This window comes from Pithys albifrons, chromosome 3 (assembly GCF_047495875.1).
Source record: "Pithys albifrons albifrons isolate INPA30051 chromosome 3, PitAlb_v1, whole genome shotgun sequence".
Lineage (NCBI taxonomy): Eukaryota > Metazoa > Chordata > Aves > Passeriformes > Thamnophilidae > Pithys > Pithys albifrons.
In genome coordinates this window covers 27,763,334-27,790,852 of record NC_092460.1, presented here as the reverse complement: position 1 = coordinate 27,790,852, position 27,519 = coordinate 27,763,334, and the positions used below count along the sequence as shown (strand labels likewise).

Here is a 27,519-nt window from a genome sequence, read left to right as displayed (position 1 = left end):
TGAAATATTTATTGTTGCTTATAAAAGCAGACAGGGCCAAGCCCATGAGCCTGCTGGTGTTACTAATGCATTGACAAGCTATCAACTGAACTTCTGTTCAAAGTCTCAACATCTTGTTCCATGGAATGAGAAGACTTGGGGAGGCTATAGAAATTAGCAGGGATAGACATGACTTTTCCAGAGTGTTAATTGTTACCAACAATCTCCACTACTGTGGTTGGATATTTTTCCATCTATCTCACCAGTAGTTTTACTGGTGGTAAGGAGGTATTTGAGTGCTTTGTAGGCTTAAATGAGGAAGCCTTAATTTCCTGCAAAGTTTGGAGCATTAAGGCTGATAAAAAACACTCAGCTTTCAGCATAGATGCTGTATGAAATTAAAATATTACCACTCACTGCATCCTGTAGAAATCCTTCATTTCCTCCAATACTTGCTCCTCTCAGAATGTGCCAGCCTATTACTTGTGACTCTAGAATTCAATTTTCATGCAAATGGCATTCAGACCACCACAAACAAAGGACTGTTGCAGTTTTTCAACAGTTGGTTAACATTATCATTCCAATTAATACAAGGCATTATGACTGCTCTGATAACGCAACTCCCTGTGCTGAAGCTCTAAATTCAGATCCCATATTCTGTGGTCCAGCAGTAGAAATGCAGAGGCAGGTGACAGGCAAAGGAGATCCCACAGTGCCAGGCAAGCAGCATTTTCAGAAAGCCCAGGAAATTCTAAATACTTGTTAAGAAGCGTCAGCTACCTGTTTATGAACTGGTTCTCTCTAAGGCAGCCTGGTGACACAGTTTCTAAGCTGTGCAGGAAAACATCAGTTTCCATAGTGATTCCAGCCACTTTGTGCCCAGATGCAGCACTCTTCACATTCCTGGGCACAAAACACAGCTGCTCTGGAAGACAGGCCTAGATGGCAATGGCAAGCTTGACAAGAGCAGACAGACAAACTCTCTCTTTCATGGCCAATGTTTAATCCGAAGTACAGAATTAGAGTCATGACATATAGGCAGGAAGGAAAAATAACAGACTTAAAGACCCAACTATCTACCTTGCATGATAGGCTCTGTGAGTCAGCAAAGCAAAAGCTTTTGGAGAGAAAGAAGAATTTTTCATCTCTCTTCTGATGTGGAAACTTTCATGCAAGCCACTGGGAGGTCTGCCAAAAGGCTCTGAGTGCCATGCAGCAATTGTCCCATTTTCAGCTACCAAGGCAAGAAAAAGGGAAGAGGGAGTGGTTCCACTTCTCCGAGAGAAAAAGAAATCTTACTCTTCAAGAAATCACATCAGCAACTTGTTTTCAGTGCTTGTTTGTAGCACTTTAAAGACACAATAATTTCTTCATCCACTTTGGAGAGAAGGTGGCCATGGAAAAGCCTCCTTTTACCCTTGCCAAGACCAGAGAGGAACACTGCAGAGAGACCCATGAGCATCAGCCCTGTGAGGCTCCAGGCAGGTCTGAGCTCATTGCAGGCTAATCCACAATCCTGTAGTACCTACACAGTTATTCTTGTTGAAATAGTTCAAGGACACAAAGACAACCCATGGCAAATACAAGTATGTTCAAAGGTAAGAATGAGCAAAGAAGCATAAGGTCTAAACAAAAGCTAAAGGCAAAGCAAGCAAGACTCATCATGCTAGACTGGCTCTAAGAAAGTATGAAGACAATCTCTCCTCTTATCCGCATATTCCTTCCTCTTCTGCACTATTTGGCTTCCTCAAAATAATTTTCTAATCCTAATTCTCCCAGCAAGACAATGAAGTGCAGACAGTTGGCATAAGCATAATTCCTCTCTGCACTCATCTTCTGTGCTGTGGTAACCCTTTCACACATAACAGTTTTCTTAAACACTGCAGCATAAGATGAATATAGAGCTTGGGTTGTCTGTAGTCTATTTTAAAAAACAAACAAGCAAAAACCTCAAATACACCCACACAAAACCAAAGAGAAATTAAACAGAAATTGCCTTACTACAATCCTTCTGATGGTAAAAAACCCAGCCTAAACCCAATAGGTGTCTGTTGTGCTCCAAAGAGTAAGCCAGTAGACGAAATACTCCCCAGTCTTTGACTGCCTTATACTGGACAGTGACTTTAGGGAACAGCACCTTTGGCTCCTGGATGATGCCAAACTGAATACAGCACATTCCCTCATTGCCTTGGTGGTACCACCATTTTCAAAGCAAACACAGCCTTTCACATGTTTTGCCAAAATATACCAGATAATGGTTTGCTGAAGATTTTGGGACAAGCAAAAAGCATTTTAACCTTTTTATAGTCAACTTTCTTAAAGTACAAGCATCCAGCTGAAGTGTTTATTCCATCACCTGAAAACACCTGTGACCCTTCCCAAAGCCTGTTCCATATTCTACAGCTCAAATCCCTGCCATGAGCACTTCCTTGTGTTTTGTGCACACGTGTCTGTAGTATAATGAAAGTGAACCTACAAGAACAGCATAAAACACACAGAACAATGTGTGAATAAATACAGAACTGCTTGTATTTTCTTGGAATTTTACTACAATAACATACCTCCCTTTCTAAGAGCATCAATGACACTGCTCTAGTTTTTCAGAGGACAGAACTATGGATCAAGTTTTGTGTACAAGGCTAGGGGCAGGATGTGACAGGGTAAATGCCTAACAGCAACTCAGTCATGTAACAGTGGCATCTTCAGAACAGAGACAGTTTTTCACACTCAGAGTTGTCAGACACAGATTTTCCTTCCTTCTCTCTTCCCCTCCCAGCTCATATAGATACTTGCTTTGTCTAATTAGATGAACATTTATCTCCTGACAGGCAAGAGCTGGCAATACTACAATCATTCTTCCCTCCATCCCTGTTTAACCACAGATAGTTGAAAGGAAGTGATTGCAGAGAAGACAAGTCCTATTTCCCTGGCTCATGCTGCCATAGGCAATCAATTTGGAGCAAAGGTTCCATCTTGAAAATGTCAAACAGAATGAAAAAAGATAAAATCAAAAATGGGAAAGGCAGCTCCAACCATTCCTTTAGGACCAGCTGCTCTCCTGGGTTCTTCTAGCATAGCTGACAGCACAGCTAGAGGAGAATCTGCTTTCTGTGCTGACTGGTGCCACGGGGTCCTCAGCCTCAAATTAGTTGTCCCTCACCCGCTCTTGCAATTCAAGAGAAACTGCTGGAGCATCAGCTCTGCCTGCCAGTCTGAAAAAAGGAGTCTGTGGTGCATGGCTGGATTTTCTTCCCAGGCACCACAGATTGCTGCCCATACACTAGGCAAGGAAAATAACCACTACTGAAATACAAATATGGCAAAGGACAACAGTGGCTTCAGTCTGGAAAAGGCATTTTATTTTAGCAGGGTGACCAGACATTCTGGTTTCACTTTTCCAGTTCCTCTGAATTTCTCCAGGATGTCATTTTGCCCCAGTACTTCATGGAAATACCATTTTTCCTGTCTCATCCCAGAGATCTGGAAAATAATCCACAGTAAGAGAAGGAAGATTGCCAGGCCTGGGCCCTGCTCCTTTTGCTGTTTGTCACAGCACTTACTGAAAGAAAAACTGAACAGAAATTTGTTCAGAGCAAAATAATAGCCAGGTTGACTTGGATTTATCAGTATAAGCAGTGGTGAAATGAAGTAGCTGTGACCAGGATGAAACTAATCCAGGATCAGCTGCTAAGGCAGGGACTAAAATCTCAGGGACTTCCTGAAGGGACTTAGACGTTTACCCCAACTTTGTCTACTGCACTTCAAATAGAGAACATTCCCCTCAAACAAATCACAATTTGAAAATACTGGCATTGCCATTGCTTTTTCAAACAAGTTGCTGTTCCTGCACAGAAAACAGCCATACAGATTCATTCTTAAATACAGTGACCACCAGAACCTCCAGGGTCTACCTCCATATATCAAGCACTCTTCATTTGCACATAACTGCCCTGGAAAAGAGAGAGCTTCAGTCAAGTGTTTCTCTTCTTCCCTGTTTTTAGATAAGTAAATTTAACTTCAGCTCTATCTACATCTACCTACACCTACCTGAATCATGAATTGGCAAGAAAATTTGGGTCTGAAATATGCAGAAACACCCACATGCTCCCTGTACCTTCTCTGGGGAGGGGATGAGCAGCCTCACCCTGAGAGTGCCTCAGACCAAATCAGATATGTAAATGTGTGAGCACAGTGTCTAGACTGCCACTTTGGAGACTGAAAAATGCCCCGCTGAACACTTGCATCAACTGCTAACACACCAGGCTCAGGAACTTGCTGATCCCACCAAGGGATGCAAACATCAAGTGTCTTACATGAGCAGGTATACAAACCTTTCTTGAGCCATTGCTGAGATAATGATTAATTTTAGGTAATAATTCTTGCATTAGACAGTGAGATTCCCAGTGGATGGTTGCAGAAAAGTCACTGTTCCTCCCAACAGTGGCAAAAAACCACATGCACAAAGAGAAATAAAGCATAAATGAGAGCCCCTTCCTACAGCCCTACGAACCCTAACAGAAGATGTCAGGGGTGGGAGAGTGTTGAACTTCTTTTTTGTTCACAGATGAGCAATGTTAACATAAAACTAACACCAGCAGAGAAGACAGGTGGTAGCAGAAAACCTGAAGGGAATCAAACTGCCTGATCTTCTGATTTCAGGGACAAATGAGCACAGCATAGTATTTTGCAAGACCAGTATCCTACAACCTTCTGAGAGGCATGAGTTTAGTTAATTCCTTTTCTTTGTCACGTCACAATCAATATATCTATTTATCCTCAGATATTTTTAAAAAATAACATATAGACATATAGCAAGACCTTCAAGAGTGTTCTTCATTCTTTACCAGATTTGACCAGGCAGGCCTACAAACACCAATCAATCTCAAACCATTCCTGACCTCACCAATGCAGGAAATTAATTTTAACATTGCATCTTCTCCACAGAGCTTAAAAGGACCCTTCCAAAGCAACAGCCACATAAGACAGGAGTGAAACAGACTGAAAGCCCTGGGAACACCAGAGGTCTAGGCAGTTCTCAAACTGACCGACACAGTCTGGACAGTAGCAGCTCACTACCAACTTCCAAGGTTTTCTATCAGAGTAAGCTTTTCCTTGACCCCTGCCACCTTCAAGGAGTTGTTAACTGCTTCCACCAAAATCAAGCTGCTCAGGACATTCATCAGTCCCCATGACTATGTAGTAACAAGAGCAAGTTCCAGTGGCCTCCTTCCTTGTGAAATCCTACCTTTTGTATTTCCATCAGTGAAAATCCTTTTCCATCTCCAAAAAGAAAGAGAGACAAGATTTAAGGTCAGCCAATACATCCCAAGGCAATTCCATCCCTGTCAGATCTTGTTGCTTCAGCAAATGTTACAAGTTGGTGACCACTAGCTAGAATTATCACTGAGGACTAAGCTACTTCCCTATGCCTTAAAGGGTGCAGCAATTCTCTTTCTAGGTCTTCAAAAGAGAGTGTTGCCACACATCCAGGAGCTGCTGGCAGCAGGACATATTCTACAATAAAAGCCAGCAATGAATTCTCCTGGAAGCAGAAAACTCGGCAGCAGCATCAACTGCATAAGAATTCACTCACGTACAGAGCATTCTACTGAATTAAAAAATAGGGCATTGATTTTGTTATTCATTTTTGTATTTAACTCAATATTAATCCCTGCATACAAATGCCTTTTCCCCCGCTGTCACTTTCTCATGCCTCAGCAGAATTTCTAGTCAGCAGCAGAAACAGAGATGTAGGTCCTAAGAACAAATCGATTTGTCTGCTACAAAGACAAACAGTATGTGAGATGAGGCCTCTGAGTGGGCTGTCAGTCAGAGCCTCTGTTCTCATTTATCAGTGAGCACCTCCCCTAGCCTGCATGTGAGGAGGATGGGGAAGAAAGCCACAACACTTACGCAAGGCATGCCACTCATCCTGGCGGATTGTCTTGGTGATGTTGTAGGTAAGGTTCTTGGGAATGGTCGCTGAGGAGTAGTGGTACTTGATGTACGAGCACCGCTCAATTGCTCCTAGGAAAGGCAAAATGCAGAAGAGAAAGTGCTGTTAAGTGAATGCAACATGTCCTCCCATCATAGACCAGATGGGTTGCAGAACCAAAAACAAAGCTTAGGAGCAAAGCAGTGGCTACCATCAGCCCACTGTGACAACCAGCACTATCTGTGGCCCATGAGAGGTTCCTCTGTAGGGTAAGCTAACTGCCTGTATAATAAGTTTGGATGTGATGATCTCCATATTGCTGGAACCTCCCAGATTGGCCCTACAGTAGCTGCCAGAGTGTCTACTTTCACCATCAGATATCTATTGGGAAAATTACCCCTTCTTTCATGCCTTTTCTCTGAAACATAAGTGAGCAGCAGTGACAGTTCATGTGTAGAAACTAAATTCACACCTTAGCTTATAGTGCAGTCATGGGTCTCAGTGTCCCTACTCCACAAGATACACAGAGCAAACATATTTGATCTTCCCTTAAGTAATAAAAGACAACAGAAAAAATAATACATATGGACTGTGAACAAGTTTCCTGACTCCTTTCCATCCCACAGGAGAAGAATACACGACAGTGTGTCTCTTGAAGGTACTCAGACACTTTCATAGAAGGTTCAGAAACAGAATTTACTGGCATCCCTGAACAATGAGCCTCAGATGGCAACATGAATGACTGAAATGGGCAGTTTTTTCCCCTGTAGTTAGGATATCATCTATGTTCCATGGGAAAAAGCATCACATGCTGCTTCTGTTGTCTTCTGGTTACATTATTAAATTTTCCTTTTACAGTCATTTTCGTTCCTGTACAATAATCATACCTCTGGCATCTCTCTGCATAGTTAGTGTCCTTAGAGGAATGAGACTGGTGTAGTCTGATGTTTTCCATGATTTATAGCCTAGCCAAATTTCACATCTGATCAGAAACCTGGGATAGTGTAACTGTTCTTGCGTAGATGAAAGCCATTAGGTTTCCTACATTCCTTTTGCCAGCATTCTCAGTTAACACTGGCTTTATCAGACCTTCTCATGAAGCAGTCAAAGCTCATGAAAGCCTTTTTTCCATTAATATTATGGTATTTTGGATCAGGCCTTTGACAGCTAAATAGGCATCCCTACTGTGATTGGCCACTCTGTTGGTTGCCAGCTACCACTGGTCAGAGAAGCAGCTATGCTGGAAATGCTTTTATGTATTAAAAATACATTAAGACAAGCACTCAATAGAATAAATTAAATGAAGCAATGAATTATATAAATAATAAAGAGTCCTATACACAAAGAGGCAGGTAGAGTACACTTACTGTCAGCCTGAACTGAAAAGGCAGACCCATTAGCCTTATATTCACAGTTATATGGGGCAAAATATGCTTTTACACCACTAGAAATTCAGGTTCCTACTTCGGGTTGTAAGATAGTACTTGGCATAAACTTAGATCATAGACCCTGAATTCACAGCATGAATAAGAAAACCCATGAAACAAATTATTAGTTACATCACAGTCTACCAGCATCTTCCAAAGTTAGTGCAATATAAACATTCAAGGTCCTCATTGTTTGCTCCTCTTAAGCATTCTTCACATTCTCCCTTTGACAGCAATTAGATTAGACAAAGCCAAATATTATAGGGGGAAAAGGCAAAATATTTACATATGTATCCGCCTGCCCTGACAGCGTGATGGGCTTCTGTTGTGAGTCTGCACCATCTGGGCACCAAATGTACGCCCAGAATTAAAGTTTCAAACTAAGAATAGTATTTTTAAAAAAAGATAGCTCGTGTGCAGAGAGCTTTAAAAAAAAAAATCTCCAAATCACAACCTACCCTTCTTATAGGTTTTCGTATCCTCTTGTTCAGTTGCTTTCCTGGATCAGAAGCATCAGCAAGAACACAAAATGCTCATTTGTCAGAAAATAATCTGTAAGTTATCAGATATCTGCCCAGAGAAGAGATTTATATAGAACAGCAGAAAGGGACACAGAGCCAAGATTCAAAAAGCCTATAGAAGGAAGGAAGTAAAAATACTGTTCCATTTTCTGTAATTCCTAAAAGTAATCAGAAGAAACAACTCCTCTGAAACCAAAGAGGCTAATGTTGAGCAAGGTCCATCAGACTTTTAATTCTGCAAATACTGTTAGTAGTAATGCACTGGGCTGTTCAATACCTTTTATCACCAAAGCCTAAAGCAGAAAGAGATTATGGTCTGAATTCAGGTCATCACTTGACCATATCTTTAATTTTGGGCTTATGCTTACCTCCCTATGCTATTAATGAGAGTTAAGTACATACAAAAAGACCTTCAGGAGTGCTATCAACCATGGTGGGCAAACAGGGCATGGTACAGCACTCAGTGTTACAGTTCACCAAGGGTGTAGAAGGAAGGGCACTAAGCCCTGCCAGCTTCACCAGGGAGCAATGGTGTCCACCTGACAAAAACGCCAGCAAAAGCAGGCAATACCTTAGTGGGAGACTCAAGCTTTTCATGGTCCAAAATGACAGTGGCTGTGATTGCTTGCATTTAAACATGAACCATTTATTTAAACCCACTCTCACAAGTGTAGGAGAGTGACTATGCTAAGTCAAAGCAAACACATCAGCATGTATCTAACTAGAGGTGAGAATTAGCTTTTGAAACTTAGAAAAAGGCTTTCAGTTGCCTGGACCTGCCAACAAAAATTAGGAGAAGGATGAGTTTACGTGCAGTGAAAATGTCCTAATTCTGACATTTCCCTACTTGACGACAGGGAAGAGAACAAGGTTCAAGGACGAAACACATCCAGTTCCTGGAAGCCCCTGGAAGAGCAGAAACAGTGAGTACAGCAAGGATCAGAACTACTGCTCTCCTGGAAAGTCTCCTCAGAAAAATGCTATGAAAACATTACCTTCAGAATAATTAATAGCTATGCTCACTGCAGTCTTTGGGGTAGGAAGGAAAGCAAGCTTCCCATTCCGTACCCTCAATAAGGTAACTGCAACTTATGGAGCACCTCTGGCCTTCAGCATTAACTTAGAAAAAACAAATGCAACTGTAGCTGAGCTCTGCACTTTACTCAAATAACCGGGAACAGGATTTATAAAGCAAACCAGTGAGGGGGTTTTTTCACCTGTGCAGCTGCCATAGCAAGAGTTATAGCTGGCCACAAAAAACACAAAACCACCACAAATCTGCTCCCCTGACTGATCGAGTATATTCCATGATTCTCTGACCAAAAAAACATTTCCTGAAAATCCCAAAGAGAAGTAGGGACATCTTCCAATTGGGCACTAAGAAAAGGATGAGAAGGAAGATGCAACTAAAACCATCACCACATAAGCCGAGATGCTCAGGGTATTCAGCAGCTCTTAATTGTGGCTGGTAACCCCATTCCTGCAAAGGTCAGATGACAAACAAAGCTGAGATAAGGAAACTAGAGACAGCTTCATCCTGAGCAGCCAAGTATTCCCTGCATCAAACATGCCACTCCTCCTACTGATCCACTTACTTCTCAGTTCCCTTCCCATATCTGTTGAACATTGGGCCATACTACCATCTTATTGTTACATAGTATGTCCTCTTCTCTCCATTACAAGGAATATCTAACTTGTGCAATAGCAGAAATATCAGCTGAAGACAATGGGGTTTTTTCGGTTCAGTTTTCAGAACTACCAACATCTTGATGCCTGTTCAGTTACCAAGGAAATTCAGACTCCACTGCATTACTGGGGCTGTAAACACTACCCTGGTAGAAGCCTCAAACTACTTGGTAATGTAGGGGTTGACTGAACCATTATACCACTCCAAACTGAAGAGGGTTAAGAGCAATTAAAAGCCAGGTGTCTTATTTGTCTGGTGGGTAAACAGATAGCATCTTTCAGAACTTCTGGACCAGTCTTTCTTCATCATCATGGGCCCCCACCATCCTCTTAAATATAAAAACACTTTCCCACTGCTCCGATAAAGCTTTACCATGGTTAATTTAAGAAATAGAATGAAAATTCCAAGTGCCACCAAGGTATTGGTCACCTCCATCCTAAATTTTGGATCACAGAAAGCACACAGCAGCATTTCCTCTGTGAGGACATTTGACTTTTGCAAAGATGGTTGCAAGTATCATGAATTTACACTGTCAGGATGATCATATAGTTTAGTCTTCTGCATGATACAGACCAACTTATCTCAGAGCTGGCAACAGAGACTAGTCCTTGAGATGGTTTTTCATGAAACTAGTAATCTGTGAGAGCAGTTAGATAAGTCTCAGTAATGTTACTTCAGATCCAACCCAAGAAGCATTACTTGCCTGGGTTACCTGATTACAATTCCCTCCTGTCAATGAAGACTACAAGATTTCACACTTCTTCCCCCACAGCTTTTAGGGCTGCAGATTGTGGAACCATCCTTAAGGTTTAGGTACAGATTAACCCTATGCCTGGGAATATGTTACCTTTGGTACCTGAAAGACTTGCAGGTATAGACAGGAATTTTCCCCACTCTAAGATTCTTTGCAGTAATCTTTGGGTAAGAACAATCAGGCATCTCAAACAGATGCAGGGAGCCAGAAGCTCACTTGCCATGGATGAAAAATGGTGAAGCCACTGCAGACTTCACCAGCTAGCACTGACACAACAGTCACCTTACACTCTGTGACATGCAGAGATCTGAAACCAGGAGGTACCCATTCTTCTCTTGTAGCATGCTGATTTCTAAGAAGGATCCAGCTGTACAACTAGTATTTGTTTTATGACATTTGCTGCCTAAGCTCTTGATATGATGAGCTTCCCTGAAAAGACTGGCATGGATGTTCTTTACCTTCAGGCAGCTTTTCCTTCTTGTGTGTTGCAGAAAGCTCTGGATGAACTGTTTGTAGCAAGCAATTTATTCCACAAAATTCACCCTTTGTGCTAGCTCTAATTTTTACAAATCTGTTTGAGAATTACTACAAAAACATTTCCTAGTAAAAGGAATCTTAGTCTCTGGCTTGCAAACTGCACTCACTACATATATTTGCTATTCATTATGAGGAAGTGCCTTCTGTATGAGAGATTGCCCTAATCCCACGGTTTGGTTACTCTTCCCTCATTGGGTGACTATATCCATACCAAGCAGACAGAAGATGTAGATTGGGCATTTAGTCTCTAATTGTTTCACATTATCTTCAGAAAATCTGTAGAGCAGAGGAAGTTTATAGTGTTTGTTTGTGCTTTTCCCTAGCATAACATTTCAGTAATGTTTCCAGGGGTTATAATCACAGTTAGGGCTAGGATTAGGTTACAAAAAGCAATCCCATGTGTCATATGTAACTGTTGAGGTCTTAAGAGTCTTGTCTCCCCTGTAAAAGTTTGTTGTTTAAACATGTGAGCATTTTATGCAGCCCCAAACTAGCCCTGGCAACTCAGGCTGGTGCCCTTTCAGAATTATCATACTCAGATGTGCTGCCCTCAATTTCTTAAATCATCTCATATGAATCACCAAAGCTCATCTGGAGGTACCTTAATATAGACAAGGTTGTTGCAGTTTCAGCATCTACTGGTCAAACTAAAAAACTAAACATGGGAGGAAGGTAGAAAGGGAAATTAAGTTCTACTTTGACCAGCTGCTATAACAAAACTACAACCAGATATGCTGACTAGTTAATGAACTCATGATGAGTAACTATCTTCTTAATGAAGGCAGATACTTAATTAGAATGTATTGCAACACATTTAACAGGATTATTTTGTTACTTCTGGAGTAATACTAACCATGAAACTACTGGTTACATATTTTTTCCTGATCTATAGATATAGTAATGCCTAAAATGTAGGCAGAACCACCCTTCTGTACTGTAGAATTATTGATGCTAAAAGAGTCCTCTAGATGTCAACCAGCCCAATGCTCTGCTCAAAGGAGGCACAACTTCAAAGTTTAAATCGAAGTCCAAAATAGTTTGTGTTGCTCAGGGCCTTGTACAGTCAAGTTTTAAATACCTCCAAGAACAGAGGTGCACATCTTTGAACACCTGTTCCAACATCTATCCACCTTCATCATCAATTTTTCCCCCCAATACCTAATCAGAATTTCCTTTGGTGACACCTGAATATTTTGAATACTAGAATACCCAAAGCTAAAGGGCTAAAAAATCTAGGAAGAATATGCAAATAACATCACCTTAATCAACATGTCTGGTGAATATTCATTAACTTATATGCATAAATAGAAGCTAATGTTCTAATTAATGGAGCTCAAGATAGATTTTTCAGTTGCAGCATGGGCCAAAACATTAGAACAAGAGATCATGTTTCTTCCTGACTGGCTCTGGCATCATCCTGAATTGAAGTTCAGCTTGGTCCGCCAGCAGGACTTGTTGCTACTTGTCCCAGATAAAGTGAAACAGCTCCTGGTAGCAATTGTTGCTTGCTGTAGGCTGCAAGGAAACTGGCCCGATCCCTCCCTTCAGCTGCTGGTCTTTCAGGTTTAAGACTGAGTAGCTGCTACCCCTACTAGTGGGTAAAGGTCCACTGTCTCAGCTTCTACTCACCCTATAGATGTTTGTGTGAAGTCAGAGAAGGATCTGACATGCTGCCCTTCCCCATTCACGGACACACCCGAGGGTCACATGCTGGCAGAGTGAATGTGTCTATGGTAACACTCAGCATGGACCAGGAGTGCACTTTCGAAAATGATCACCTGATCACTTCTAGTTACCATGCTTTGGTTCAGAACACAACATGCTCTAAAGACCACATGTTATGAGTTTAGCTAGGCTTAAATTTAGGCTTTAGATTTCAGAGTAGGCCTATCAGCTCACTTGAGCTGGACTAGCTGACAGCTGACACTACTAGCCAATGGTATTCCATACCATATTCTGACATCATCTCAAAATATAAAAGCCAGAGTAGGAGTGGCTTAGGCAGTTTCTTCATGCTGTGGTCCCAGGAGGATGGACTGTGCCATCCCTGGAGGGAGGGGAGGACCAAGCCCAGCACCGGCTTACCACCATGTTATCTTAGGGAAGTAAAATGTTTGTTCTTAGTCTTTTCTCTCTGCTTGGATCTGTCTCTGCGGAATTGAGTTATCCAGAATGATTTGTAGTTAGAATGGTGGGATTTGTGTTTGATGGGGAGTGGGGAGTTTTTGGGTTTTTTTGTTATTCTAACTTGGGTGTTATATTGTAGTTTTCTTTTAATTTTCTCCTTTCTGTATAAATATGTAAACCTGATTTGAGTTTCTAGGGTTTTTTTACTTTCTCCCTTTCCTCAGTGGGGCAAGGGAGGAAGACTGACTGTATTGGGCAGTTGGCATTTTGTTGGCTCAACCCAAGACAACATGCCAGCTAGATTTTTCACAAATAAAGTTAAATCAGAGGATATGCTAGTGGAAATTCAAATAATGGTACAAGAGCAAAGCCAGTTTCAAGCAACATGGCCTCCCTGAAAACACCAAGAGCATATTAGGTACTCAGCACCAATTGTTTCTTGCAAATTCAACTCCACTTACACCACAGTTTACAAATGTAGGTCTAACCCGTGCTGTGTCCCTGTAGTTAGAATTGCCCTAGTAAGGACAGCCAAAGGAAACAGCCCAGAGTGACTGGAGCTCCAGGAAAGCCTCCTGGAACGATGCCTTATCTACCTAGATGGTTGACCTCCAAGGCTGGAGAAGCATATGGAGCAGACACAGCATGAACAGTACCAAGAGACACAGGTGTGCAGCCCAGTTCTGCAGAGGGCAGTCATCACTGATATGCCAACACAGCCATGATCACAAAACACAGGCAGGCAAAGAGTTTATGTTTTGGGTTCAAAGGCCAACTGGAAAAACAAGGGGGGAAGATGGCAGAGGGGAGATTAACAAAACCACAAAAAAAAAACCAACTAGAATTTCAGATTAACAGAAAAGTTTGGTGCAGTCACAAAACTATATTCATCTGTAAATTATTCTGACACCTCTAAAGAATAATTTAAAAACTGTATTTCAATTGAAAGTCTGAAAAATGTACTTGAAAATCTTAAAGCAGACATTTTTCTTAATTTCATCCAGTTTTTTCCCAGCTGAAACCACCAGCCATATTACATCAAGTTTTCACAAGTGGTTCTGCTCCCTTGCATGCTCTCTGCTACAGAGTCAATTTTCTGCATGAAAATAAGTAACAAATTCCTAACTGTATTTAAATGGAACTATAAATGTACTTACAAGCACATTAGGCACCTATGTACTTCCCAGTAGAAAGCCTGTAGTGCAACCTGCTAGGCTGCAATGGCAAAGAGATATTTCAATATCTAATGCCATTTAAAATTGCTTCTTGCATGTAGATATGTTTACTGACCACCAGAACTTCAGGGAAACATACTCAGAAGATAGCAGCATCCTGCTTTACACTGAGAAAAAGCTTGCTTTTACTCATTGACTTGAGAGCCACTGAAAGGTTGAGACATTTATAAAATAAATATTATTTTGTCCATGAAATGGCACATGCCCAGCAAAAACGTTAACAGAATGTACAGCTTATAGGTTTTTATTAGTAAAGTGAGCAAATAATTTTTCAGAGTAAGAAGCAGAACCTTCCTGTTCTTTTTTCGGCTCATTTTTCTTTTACAGCTCATCTCACTTGACTTCCAAAATAAGACTCTCAGAGTCTCCAGCTTAGTAAAACTTGTTAGGCAATGCTTGGCCTAGTACAGTAGTCTTGTAAAAACATAGCAGGGGGACGGTTGAAAGAATCCAACCTACTGTAACTATACTGTCCTACCCATACAGAAATGGGGTAATAGACAACAGCGTCCTGTTCCCATTCTTCCCAGGTCATCTGGGATGAAAACCTGCTCACTCACTTTCAGTACTAACCCATTAGCCCTCTAGAGAGATAGAAAAAATCAGATACAAAGTGCAGTGAAAAGGAAGCAATCCATGAACATAATGGATCTCCTGACACATGCAACAGCTTTGTCACATGTGGGCTATGTGGTGACCAGATTCCACAAAGGGACTTCCATGTATTTCAAACTGTCACACCTGCATTTCAATTTCAGTTTCTGTTTCCACACCAAAATGTCTAATTCTTTTTTCCAACTATTGTGTGAATAAAGATAGAGGTGTGTGCATGTACTGAGCAGACAGCAACATTTTCAGAGTAGAGAAAAAAGAAAGTGCTAGAACACCTTTTGCCAGGCCTATTCCTCACAGTCTCTGGATATCCCAGAAAATAGCAGCTTGCTTAAAGCAACCAGCTGGCAGAACATAAATATTCCACCCATGACAAGAAAAGAATCCAAGTATGAGACCAAAAGCTGAATTTGCATTGGAAAGTGATGAGCTCACACTTTCTCTCCAGGGACCAAGGAAAAGGGGCTGGCAGGGAAGCTGGAGCAAGAGGATGGTTATGAAACACTTTTTGCTTCAGCTATTAATAACAGCCTCTAAGCCACAGGGCACTTGAAAGGAGGAAGGCATCTCCTTGCTTCTATTAATCTTTTTGTCCACCTATTTGCTTTGGCCTGGCCACAGGGGAGAGGGAAGCAGAGCAGGAATGAAAAGTTAAGGAGGTTAAAAGGGCTGAAAAATATTTGCTCCTACATGTTTGGAGGCAGAAATTAAATGATCAATAAAAAGTCACTGAGACAGCAATTACCAGTAAAAACTCACTGATGATCCAATAGCTCATGGAACAAAGCAATATCTCAGCACTGCTGTCAAGAGAAAGAAAAAGTACAGCAAAGGCTATTCCATGGACAGGGTTCTTTTATATCATAGTAAGATGCTCTCGTGAAGGTTGGTGTTTAATGAATCAGTTTTGAAATCTATTTCGAAGAGATGTCTAGGAAACAGGGTCCTGGATCACCAAGAAGATAAGGGTGGGTCCACCAATACCACTAATTCTGCGAGGATCTGTCATCACATGCAGTGAAGTCTAAGCGTGCCTATCTCTGTACCTTGGACAGATATTTTGTATGCTGCTTGGTTTTCTAGGCACATAGTCCTTTTTACTTCTTAAAGTGAGAGGAACTTAAGCCTTTCTCTGTGTCCCCTGTTAGTTTAAAGCTAACTCCTCAAACTGCTGAGCTGGAGAAAGCATTTAGCTTTCTTATAGCACTTCAACCTCATGCTTAAACAGCAGAAATCACAACATGACAGAATCATTCAGATGCTTGCATGCCACATTAGGGAACTAAGGCTGAGACCTAACACAGACAAATCTCCCAGAAGATCCCACTTACCAGGGATCTTACACTTACATTCAGCACCTACAGCAGTTTCTTCAGAACATCCCTTAAATGACAGGACTTATGTGGGCTATGCAACAGATCTATATGACGTTATTTTTATGTAGGTTTTGTCCTGCAACTGAGTGAGGGGGGTGGCAGGCAGACTTTCACAACTTCCACTTGAACATAGTAAGTTGGTGGTGAGGAGAACAGAGGGGGAAAGATAAAGTTCTTGGCAGGAGTTGCATGTTAGGGATTTAAATAAATTAAACCAAGGAGACTAATTGTTAGAAAAATAACTGTATTTTCCTTCTATCTTAAGGATTGGCTTATAGTCAAAAAGCATTTTGCTTATATGTTAAGATTTTTTTCTAACTCGTTTTACATATAAAAGTTGTCTTGTCTTAAATTTGGGAAGTACAACACCATTAGCATGGATCCTCGTTTTGCACATTTTAAATTAAAGGTAACCAGGAGAAACCATGGGATTTGAAATTACTTCAGTTCAAAAAAAAAAATACCAGCAGGCAATTAGTTTATCAAAGAAATAAGTGAGGAAGAAATCCAGCATCAGCTCTTCAACCAGGCTGGGTTTTTCCCCCATGTACATTACAGCATGGATAGTCCAGAAAGAAAACACCCTGCTATTCTCATAAACTGTTCTCTCAATAAACTGTGCACTGAGCTTGTAACATCCTGTGCTGATCAGACAGGCTATCCCTATCCATCAAGGACTCTATTGAGACCTTAAAACTTTGCAAACAGAAGACTTTGGACATAGTGGCTCTTTGGTGGAAAGATTACTCTCAAGTATGTCCTTATACTCTGGATTCTCTAAGGTGAATTACTCTTTTTTATGCTGTCTCCATTCTACTTTTTTTTTTTTTAAATTTAGCCTACTGTGGTTAAAATAAAGACACTTTCAAGACATCACTTCATACACAAAGAAGTATTTCCTAAAGATCCCCTGCTGTTACTAAATGTATGTGCAGCCTAAAGCAAACATATCAGATCACCCCTAAGTGAGCAGAGTTTCCCCCTTGAAGCTCAGTGTCTCTTGCCTCAAACTCTACTGAGTATCTCCTTAGATCACAGCCTAATGGACAAAAGCTACTAAAAAGCCACCAGCACTAAATTGCAAGGATACTCCATCCTCCCTTGAAAAGGGCTATGCACTCAGGGAGACAAAAGACTTCACAGCTGACTGTCCTTTCCTTGCAAGGCTGTTTGCTGCACTATTGTAATTGGACTTACTGTTGTACATGAGGGCTTGAATCAAATAAAGACCTGAAGAAATTGTTATGTAGATATTTAAAAAGTTGTCCTTGAATAGTCAAACAAACTGAAAGGCACAACTAGAGGGAAAAGAAGATAAAGATGATGGTAAGAAGATCAGACAACTGCACTGTGAAATCCAAGATGAGCTAAAGCACAATTTGGCCATTCTAAAACCTATGAACCACAGATATTGTTAATCTCTCTGCAGCTGTCTGAAATCATAAGTGGTTTCTCCCTTCAGAAGGAAATGATTTTTGAAGAAGTATTTGAAATAGAAAGGGTTGGTGGATGTGATCAAAAATATTTTTCCAATTGACGGGACTGTACCCTTACTTATCCAGTGATGAGTTTTGCAATACTATCATAAGTCCTTAGGTCCAGAAGGCTTAGACAGTGAGCACCTCTCCACAAATGCTACAATAATTCATTTCTGGTGCATCAGGTTCTGGCTGCACTCAAATGTACTTCAGGCAACAACTTCGGGCTAGAATCTCAACATGGCTGCAGACACTCCACACCAAATGAGCAACACATTTCAGAGCAGCTGAAAACACTGCCCACTGATAAATGCCCTTGCAGGGGGTAGAGGGAAAGAGAAACAGAGAAGGGACCAATTTGTCTCCAGCCCCAACCTTCTCTTTGCTTACCCTCAATACAAACCTGCAAGGACCAGGATAAGCTATAGGAAAGTTAGGAGTGAGAAGACCTATCACCAGCATGCTCTTGACTAGGGAATTAAGCTGTTCTAGCCAAATCCCAAAGGAATCTTGTCTCCAAGCACTTTAGCTAAGATTTATGGCATTTCTTTTAAGACATGTATGATGTGCTGTTTAATGCAGAAATAAAAAATGGCAGAAGTCAGCCAAGCTTATAACTGAGCAGCACAACAGACGGAAAACCCAGGTTGGTCTAAAAGCTTCTATTACTTCTTTGACACCCCAAATGAAGTTATACATTGTTTGAAAATCCTGTGACCCTAGCTTAGACCCAGAGCTGGTTTATATTTCAATGCAGAAAGGTGCAGAATGAGAATTTCTCACCCAGTCTACTGCTGGGTCAGTGCAAATTGGGGAGCAGATTGGAATTTGCTTTGGGAGGATATTGTCACATGATGTTCCCTTGCCTCTAACACCCTCTTGTCATTCAGTAAATGTCATCCACCACTTCTTGCACCTTCCCATCTGAAATGTCAAATCAAATTAGAGGGTCATAGAATGAAAATATCCTACTCATTGCAATGTAAGATGTTCTGGCCAGGGCAAGCTGGTTAAAGAATGTCTGCTGCCTGTCAAGGAGGATGTACAGACTGAAAGTCACAATTCCAAGAGCACAGAGCAGCATTAGTTAGCATCACTCTGTGGGTGGCAGCAGTGAGCATTGCATATCTGAAGACCTTTGCCACTATCCACTGCATTCCACCATCCCTGTGCCTGAAATCCAACAGAATCTGACTGAGGTCTACAGCCCTAAGTGTTATTCAGTCCTTTACAACTCAAGACTCTGCTTTATGATCATCTTTATTCTGACGGGGGATGAGTCAACCATATCCCAAAAGACCCACCACCACAGATGGGCCCAGAGAGAAGACATTTTCAAGCACCATTTGCAAGGTACAGAATAGTCTTTAACACCATATTGGAATTTCACTAGTTTCAATGTGTCTTCAGATTTGGAGAGAAGAGACTATGGAAATAGGCATTTATTCCAACACCATCAGCTCAGGATTTATTTTCTTTTAGTCTTTACTCTTAGTCTGAGCTGTAATAAAAGCCTGTGTCTCAGTTGCCTCTGATAACACCCAGTGGGACAAATGCTGTACAAATACAGTGAACTGAATCTGTGCCCTGAAAGACTTTTGTCAATCCTGTTTTGCACTTCCCCTCCTTCCATGTAGTTCCTCATTTTGTATAATATGTAAAGGTAAGTCTTGAACTCTAATGTTTAATTTTAGGAATTAATAACTCCATGATTCAGCATCCCATGTGCTTCTGGACACATTTTTATCTGTACAATTAATTCTAAATCCAAGTGTTACCATAGACTGTTGTATTCTACAAATGCTTCATTTTCTATTCTAATTACTTCTCTAAAAATACCTTGCACAGTATATTTCTCAATAATATCTGAAAGTATTTATTAAAGACAGTATTGTTGCCAAGCATTAATTTATATACAATTCCCCTTGCAAAAGTCAAGCCTTCTGTTTCCTACCTTTGTACACCATCATGTGGACACTAATTCACAGCTGGTGCAATCAATCTCCTTTGCTATAGGTCTAAATCCAGACTTTAATCCATCATTCTATTGGCTATAAATTATTTCACATACTACATCTCTATTCCACCCCTCCAAACACAACAATTAAAAATTAAGGCAATAAAAATATGTATAACAAGTAATTACTGCTTGTCCCAAGTTAGGCACCAATGTCTTATTACAGTATGGAACTCTTCCCATATTAAATTTCAACATGGCTTAGAACAAGGATAGGGCAGATGCTAATTCTATAATTTTCTTTCCTCTATTTTTTCAGGGGATGTGTTCAGCCTCTCATGAGACTTCAGTTCACTGACTGCAGGATCAGGTGAAGAAGATCCAGGATGATTCTTAACATGCCTCCACTGGACCATCACCCACTCTGATGAAGGGTACAAAGACAACATGCCAACCTAGCAGAAAACATGTTCTTTGGAAAACATCCAAACCTTTAAGAAAACATGTCATTAGCTTTATTCTTATCCCCTAGGGTTCTGCAATATCAGATTTAATTACAACAATTGTGACAAAAATCATAGTAAAGAGATATTGCTGAAAGCTTATCTTGCCCAGAGATTCCACCCACCAGGGTAAGAGCCAAATGCAGCACTAGGAAGAGACTGCAGTACAAGCTCAGTGAGCAAACTACATGCAAATCACTTTCAGCAAAAACATTTCTAAGTACAGCCTAACTCAAAGGGAACAAGAGATTAAGACAGCACGCACATGACTGAGATTCCCAGGATAAGGAGACTTAGGAAGGAGAAGCAAAATGCTCCTCTCATACTGCAGTAGAAATACAAGTGCCAGGCTCCCTGGCAGAACAGTCAATGCCCCAAACTGAGAACCAAGTCTGTTGCACGATGTCAGTGGAATCAGCTAAACAAACACTGCCAGGTCCTCCTCTTGCAACTGATTGACATGACCATGCCTAGAGAAAAGAACCCCCAAGCTTACATGGTTAACAGGAAGGGTTACAGCACTTATGCTTGTAGTACACAACTGTGCAACAGGAGGAAAAAACACAAAAAACAAACAAAAACAAACAAGAGAAAACAAAAAAACCCAAACAACAAAGAAGTTAGCAGCACAGAGATCTAAAAAGGAGAAACAAAAGACAAAATAGCCCAGTTTCTGGAATCGATAATATCATCCTACATCTTTGTATAACTCATTAGAAAATGTGGTGGATTTTACACCTTGAGGATTAAACAGCTCTTCTTAAGATAGCCACAGCACATTCAGGGCACAAGGGGAATCCTTCTCAGTACAGGGACACAGCTTTGCTAAAATACTCCAATACTGGAATATCAGAAAATGAACAGCTTAAATGTGCATGAATCTGACATCATCTACACAAAAAAGAAGTGTTTGCCAGGAGCACACACAGGGGCCAGACATCTGGGCAATATCGAATCATGGTACAGTTTGGGTGGGAAGGGACCTTAAAGATTACCTAATTCTAACTCCCCTACAGGGACACCTTTCACTAGAGCAGGTTGCTCAAAGCGCCATCCAATCTCTCCTCTAACTCTTCCAGGGTTTATGAGGTTTAATAATCACCTTTCCAAAATGAGTGAGCTAGTGGCCTAGAAGTGGAGAATTTCTCAGGAGGCAGGAAACAGAAATTTCTGGGTAGTATTACCACCTTCCATCAAAAATCTTTCCTACAGGAAAATGACTAAGTTAACGTAAGGAGTGCAAAACAAGAGTATTCATCCATTACTCTACGGACTTCCAATTATGGAATAAATATTTCCCTGTGAAATTGCGTGACAGTAAGTTACTTTGAAGTACTCATATGGCATATAGACTATAATATTTCAGAACACTTTGGTTGTCATGAAAAGGAGGAAGCAATAAAAAATACTTTGGTTATCTATTTATAGTTTCTACAGACTTGGTGATGTGTATTATATTTCAGCAGTCCTGTGGCAATGCTTAGAAACTTCAGTCTTGGACCAGGTGCCCATGAGGCCAAACACTGTGTGATCGTGAAATTAATACTGTCCCAGACCCAATTCCTCTACTATTTTAAAAAAATTTTAAGTGCTTCTGAATATCTCCAGTATCACATCTAATAAGGTGAAAGAAAATAGCTGCATATACTATTAATTTTCAAGATTCAAGAGAAGACATAACCAAGTGGAATGACCTCATGATGCTCAACCATACAACTGACCTCCCCACAAGGGTTAGTCCTTGAGGACAAGCCTGTAGATTTATTATTCATATTATACCAGGGCAGAAAACAGTCTGAAACAGTTTGGGTGGTTTAGAGGACTCAGAATCCTGTAACCCCAAAAGCAAGCAACATGTAGACTCTTGAGGTCCCATGGGGAAGTAGCACAGAGTGTTGTAAGCCTCAGAGTGCCTCTGAGGTCATCTTTGAGTCTTAACATGCTCCTCTGATTTAATCAGATAGCTTTTGTCCAATTAGGATAAATTAACTCTGAGGTTTTGATCATTCTGCAGCCCTTACTCCATGCCACAAAGTACAAAATCAGTTAGGGGGTTTACTTCAACTGACTGCACAGGACCTATGACAATATCATAATACTTGAAGCATTTCAGCACTAGACAGCTCTGCAACTTCTCACCACTGACACCAGAGACCCAAATATGCTGTCCTGGACATCAAGCTGAGTATGTTTCCCCTCAGCTATTACTCCTAATCCTATAAAGTGAATCTGAGTAATACCATAGGCCCTTTGTGCACAATAGTTAAAGAATGCCAGTCTCACTTCTAATAGAAGAAGAGTAGACTCACATCACCACAGATGCTCCTATTAGGAGAATATTTATGGGGAGAATTTTCAATTATTTTTTAAGCTATGCTAGATATAGTCTGTTCCTTATCTCTTTCTGGATAATGTTGGTGTCTTCAGCCTAGAGTCAGAAAGGAGAGGAATGATCACTAGAGTGCTTTGCCAGAAATAGGTACCCTCAATACATGCAGGAATGTGCGCACTGTCAGCTGTGCTGCATCAGGGAGGCAGTCAGGCAGAGAGATGAGACATTCACACATGAACTGTACTGCTCTGCCACATCACTTGGAAGCATGATGGAAGGTTCTGACAATATCTTTCATTAGGATTAGGGCTACATGCTGTTCCCATCAGTCAGAAAGAAAACATCAGGAAAAGTCCAAGTATGGTCCTGCCAGAGAGTCCATAGAGTGTCTCAACAAGGAGGCCCAGACTTCTGTCTCATGAATTATCCAACTGGAAGAAGTATAGCTTGTTGCAAGATTAAAACCAAATCTCTCTTTCATTGGTTTAACCTTTGGTTCCTCAGCCCTGCAGTTCACCTCTCTGAACTACAAACAACAATCACAGTATTTAGGAAGGGGCAATACCTTTTCCCTGTTCCAGAAAAGGACAAGTGAACAGCACTATTTAGCATGAACCCACACCAGATGATAATGAAATAAATTAGCAATAAAAATTTATCTCATGTATAAAAGCCTTTTAAAAAAGAAATAAGCCAGGCTCCAAATTACCATTAAAATTAATTTCCATCGATGCTCTGCCAGTGCTGCTGCACTAATGTTCCTTGCAGAAGCTGAGTGGATTGATGATTGAGTGGTATCAATCAACCAACTATTGTGATTGTTGTTTCATCTGGAGATCAAAGCATTTTGTTTTAAGGAGTGCAGAAAAATACAGCACCACTAAGATTTCCCCCTTCTGCATCTCGCTCCACTTCCCATACTTAGTCTCTGGCATGACTAGCATTCTTTCCCAAGCAGAACTCTGTGTTTACATAACCATCAACCATAAAGTCAAAGCAAAAATGCCATCCTCTTAAGAGTTAAAGCTCTGAACAGAATAGCTCACAGACCACATGCAACCCAAGTGTTATACCACAAAGCTATCACACAACTAACTATGGCTGAGTGATGTTCAGGTGACTGGACATCTCTTGTGCTGTTTTCCTTCCCTGTGGCTCCCTGGCAAGACAACAAATCTCTATTCAATGTGGCTGCCTGTTTCTTCTATATGTTTACAAGCAGCACTACCGAGTCTTTTTCAGCCCTCTTCCTTGTCAAATATCAATTTGAGAGTGTGGTGCTGTATTTTCCTCACCTCACAAACCACCCAATTTTTTGATCCACATCAGTGAGCTGCAGCTGGAGGCAGTTAAGCAGTGAGTGAGTGAGAACATGGTGCAGGAGTATGAAGGGGAAAGTTACTTATGAAAGAATTCTGACTGCCCCAGAAACTCACACATAATTCTGTCAGGTCACCCAAAACACTCCCATAAGCAGTCTATACTGAAACAAGTGTCAGGGTGAACAGTGCAGACACTATTCCAGCCTTTGTCCTTTGTGCCCAGACACTGAGTATTTTGCCTTTGACACACGGGACAGGACAGGTACACAGGCTCCATCTCAAGGTTTGGCATCACCAGAGTTTCTCAGTACCGAGTCAAAGTCCCATTGTAATAATCACTTTCAAATAAATGGTCTACCTTGATTTCAAAGTAGGCAAATTGACTACAACACAATCCAAATGTGGGATGTTAGCAAACACACCTACTAAAGCCACAGGAAACAGATTCATCAGATTTGTTAATATTAACATCTTAATTAGCACAACATTTATGCCTGAAAGGAATGGACAACCTAATACCTAAAGTACATCCATTGCTTCTCTTTGCTCTTTAAAGAGAAAGAAGTACTACTCCATTAGCTATAGCAAAACACAACTTCACTTGGCTATGGCAAACACTCCATGCTAAATCCCAAAGTAGCGTGTAGAGGCAAATAAATAACAGCAGGTATGAAAAGGAGTTAAGGGACAGACAAAAGGCACATTCTCTTCTGTGTTTTGAGGCGAGATGGAAAATCAGTGAGGGAGAAAAAGCTCATACTGATGGCAAGAGCTGCAAAGACAACTCATATCAATGGGGCAAGATTATCAGCTACAAGAAGACAGAGGTTAATGAAGACTGAAGCCAGAACTAAAAATCCCAAAGGTTCAGTCCTAGATTTTGGTGGAAGTCAAGGAAAAAGAGCAAACATTTTACTTTTTCACATGTAGCTTAAGACATTTGTGCATACATAGCAGTTGCTTGCGATAGCAGAAGACAACACTGATTCAGCAACACTCCCTAGTTCTCCTACACAGAGGTGTTGGGAGAACACAAAGAATGATCTGAGTTTCTTGGAAGTGAACAGGGAAAAAACACAAGTAATTAAATATTTTAATTCTGCTCCATACTCTGCCACTACGACTACACAACATTATTTGAAGTACTCTCTACTCAGCTGACTTTTTAATATAGATCAACCACCTCTAGACTCCATTCCACTACAGTCATCATTCCCCACTTGTATGAGTTGCTCAGCACAGCCATTCAAAGCCTTCTGAACAGTATCAGAGCTATGCTGCCTTGTACAACAGAGCAGCAGGGAATACTTTTAATTAGTATTTCTCCTGAAGGTTAAAAAAATACAGGAAATACTTGGCCTAGTAACAAACTGCATCTTCTTTCACTCTATTGTAAATCTCCAACTTATTCCTAGTTCTTGTACTTGCCTCAGTTTGATTTTTCTGTTATTGTTTTGTTTGGGTTTTTTAACAGATTCTTTTTCCTATCATGACGAAAGTTAAGATAGGTGGAAACAAAACCTGCAACCTACTTTGTATTGGGGAAAACAAATTCATTGGTATAATTAGAAAGCACCAGGGTAAAAAAAATAATCAGTATATTTCACTAGTTGAAATGCTCCCTGCTTCCTTATATTAAACATTAGTACTTGTAAGACTCGAGCAACAACTGACTTTTGGAGTGGAAACAGCTGTGTTTAAAATTACCTTCTCTGATAGGTGGATAGTGCAGGTGCAATCTGGGGAACTCTGAACACCTGACTCAGACTACATACACTCCATGCCCAACTCACCCCAGGTAACAAGCAGAGATCCGAGTTCTGTGCTGATCTGCTTTATTTCCCTGACAAGCAACAAACATTCAGCAGGAGGGAAGCTGCCCAGGTTTATGTCCCGAGTCTCTGAATGACTCCACTACATTTTAGGAGGCAGGACTCATGCACCCTGGTCATTAAAGCCAACCTCTTCTCTTTCTTGTTGTCCTCATACACATCTCTACCATGTAGTCCTTCCTCAATATTTCCATTGCCTCCTTCACAGGGAGACTTGGGCCATTGTCTCTGAAATACGAGTGAAGCAGAGGTCATTTCTATCTTTCAGAGCAGCTATGGCTCACACACACTGAACACCAGAAGTCTACATGGGTCAGGTTCTAAAGACATTCCGTTGCCAGGCTGGGTATCCAACAACCAGCAATTACAGAAACAATTAAATACATCTGTTCCTGCTATGCAGTGAAGTGCATTTCAATAACACTCCTGTGCACTTATTAAATGTTTTCCACTGGAAGATCCCCAGAATGATAAACACTCATTAATCACCACAAGGTACCTATAAAGTACCAAACTACATCAAACAGGCTATCAGAAGTCAGAGCTAGAGGCCATTTTATATTAGGACAACTTCCTGCTGCTCTGCTGACACACAGCCAACTTGCTGTGAGCCATTCCAACCCCAGAATTACTTTTCTTGCAACAAAACATACTTTGGCCAACAGCATCCCTGCATTTGTCAATCACCTCAAAAGCTTCAGCCAAGAGAAGGGAAGGGGGATCCAGGCATCCATGAACTGATAATCCTCAACTAACCCAGCAGCTGAGCCAGACCACAGACTGTCAGCACAAGTGACCTTCAGGCACCTCTAATGAGTTCTCATGGGCCAGGGGTGAGGAAGGAAGGACACAGCCAGATCCTGACTTTTCCCACGGGATCAGAGTTAGTTTATCTAGCTGACTTCTCAGGAAAAGAGGACAGAGACTCTTCCCATTGCAGCAGGTGGCTCCCACTACCCACACCTGACCCAAAAGGTTCGCAGTGAACAGCTCATAGCATAAGACTTCACTGGAATTAATAAAATCTCAAGAACACAGATTCAAAGGGCAGTCATCATTAAATTAAGGTTTTTCACATTATTTTTGCAATAAAGGTAAGATTTCTCCTGAAAAATCATACTGGCAGAAAATCCAGTATCTTGTGTTTGAGGCAAACCACTCTGTACTAATACAGCTTATTTTTGTTCCAGAACTGGAACAAGCTATTCTATTGGAAAAGTTGGAAGTTAAATAAAAAAAAATCATTTTTTACAGTTGGAGAAATTGCTAACACATCACCAGGCTGTTTAAGTGCTGTACCAATGCAGAAAAAGAGACCTGAACCACAGTTTACAGAGAATCTGCACAGCAGAATACTACTGTGCCTGATGCTCAATCAGGAGAACACAGAAGTATTGGTTCTTTCATTTGTATACACAAGTATTTGTACCTATATGTGTTTTAATGAAGCCTTATTAATGTACTCACTATTTTCTCCCTATAATTATACAGTTATACAGAAAAACATCCAAAACTCTAGATGACTCAGGAGTTTGACAGCAAGATACGAACTGCCAAATTTCGTCAATAGTACAAACACAGCTACTCAGCTTAAGTCAGTAATCTGGAGCAGACGGAGCAATTTAAATACAACTCTGACAAGTTTTATCCTTTTTTTCTTTGTTAATTGTCTGCTAACAGGCTGCAAATAAAATCTGAAAATTATTCATTATTCAAAATGATTCATAAATGTCTTCACTCACTATCTCTCAGCCTACAAATATCTTAAGTTGTGGCTGTCACAACCAAGTAAACAATTTGCAATTCATAGTGCAACTTATGTAATGAATTTCTCCACCTTATGTAACCAGCTTGAGCAGTTTAAACAGCTGACAAACAAAGCATACATTTTTAATTGCACTCTCA

At 40.8% G+C, this 27,519-nt stretch overlaps 1 protein-coding gene across 3 annotated transcripts in view; it reads right to left on the bottom strand.

Moving 5' to 3' along the window:
* The window catches only part of TMEM178B (transmembrane protein 178B), a 231,101-nt gene that overhangs the window by 164,101 nt on the left and 39,481 nt on the right, over positions 1 to 27,519 (bottom strand). For all 3 annotated transcript variants that reach the window (XR_011697389.1, XM_071551151.1, XM_071551152.1), the window contains exon 2: positions 5,893 to 6,006. Coding sequence is in view for 2 of the 3 variants with exons in the window: in XM_071551151.1 (XP_071407252.1) it covers positions 5,893 to 6,006 (114 nt within the window). In the remaining variant the exon portion in view is untranslated. The remainder of the gene's footprint in view (positions 1 to 5,892; positions 6,007 to 27,519) is intronic.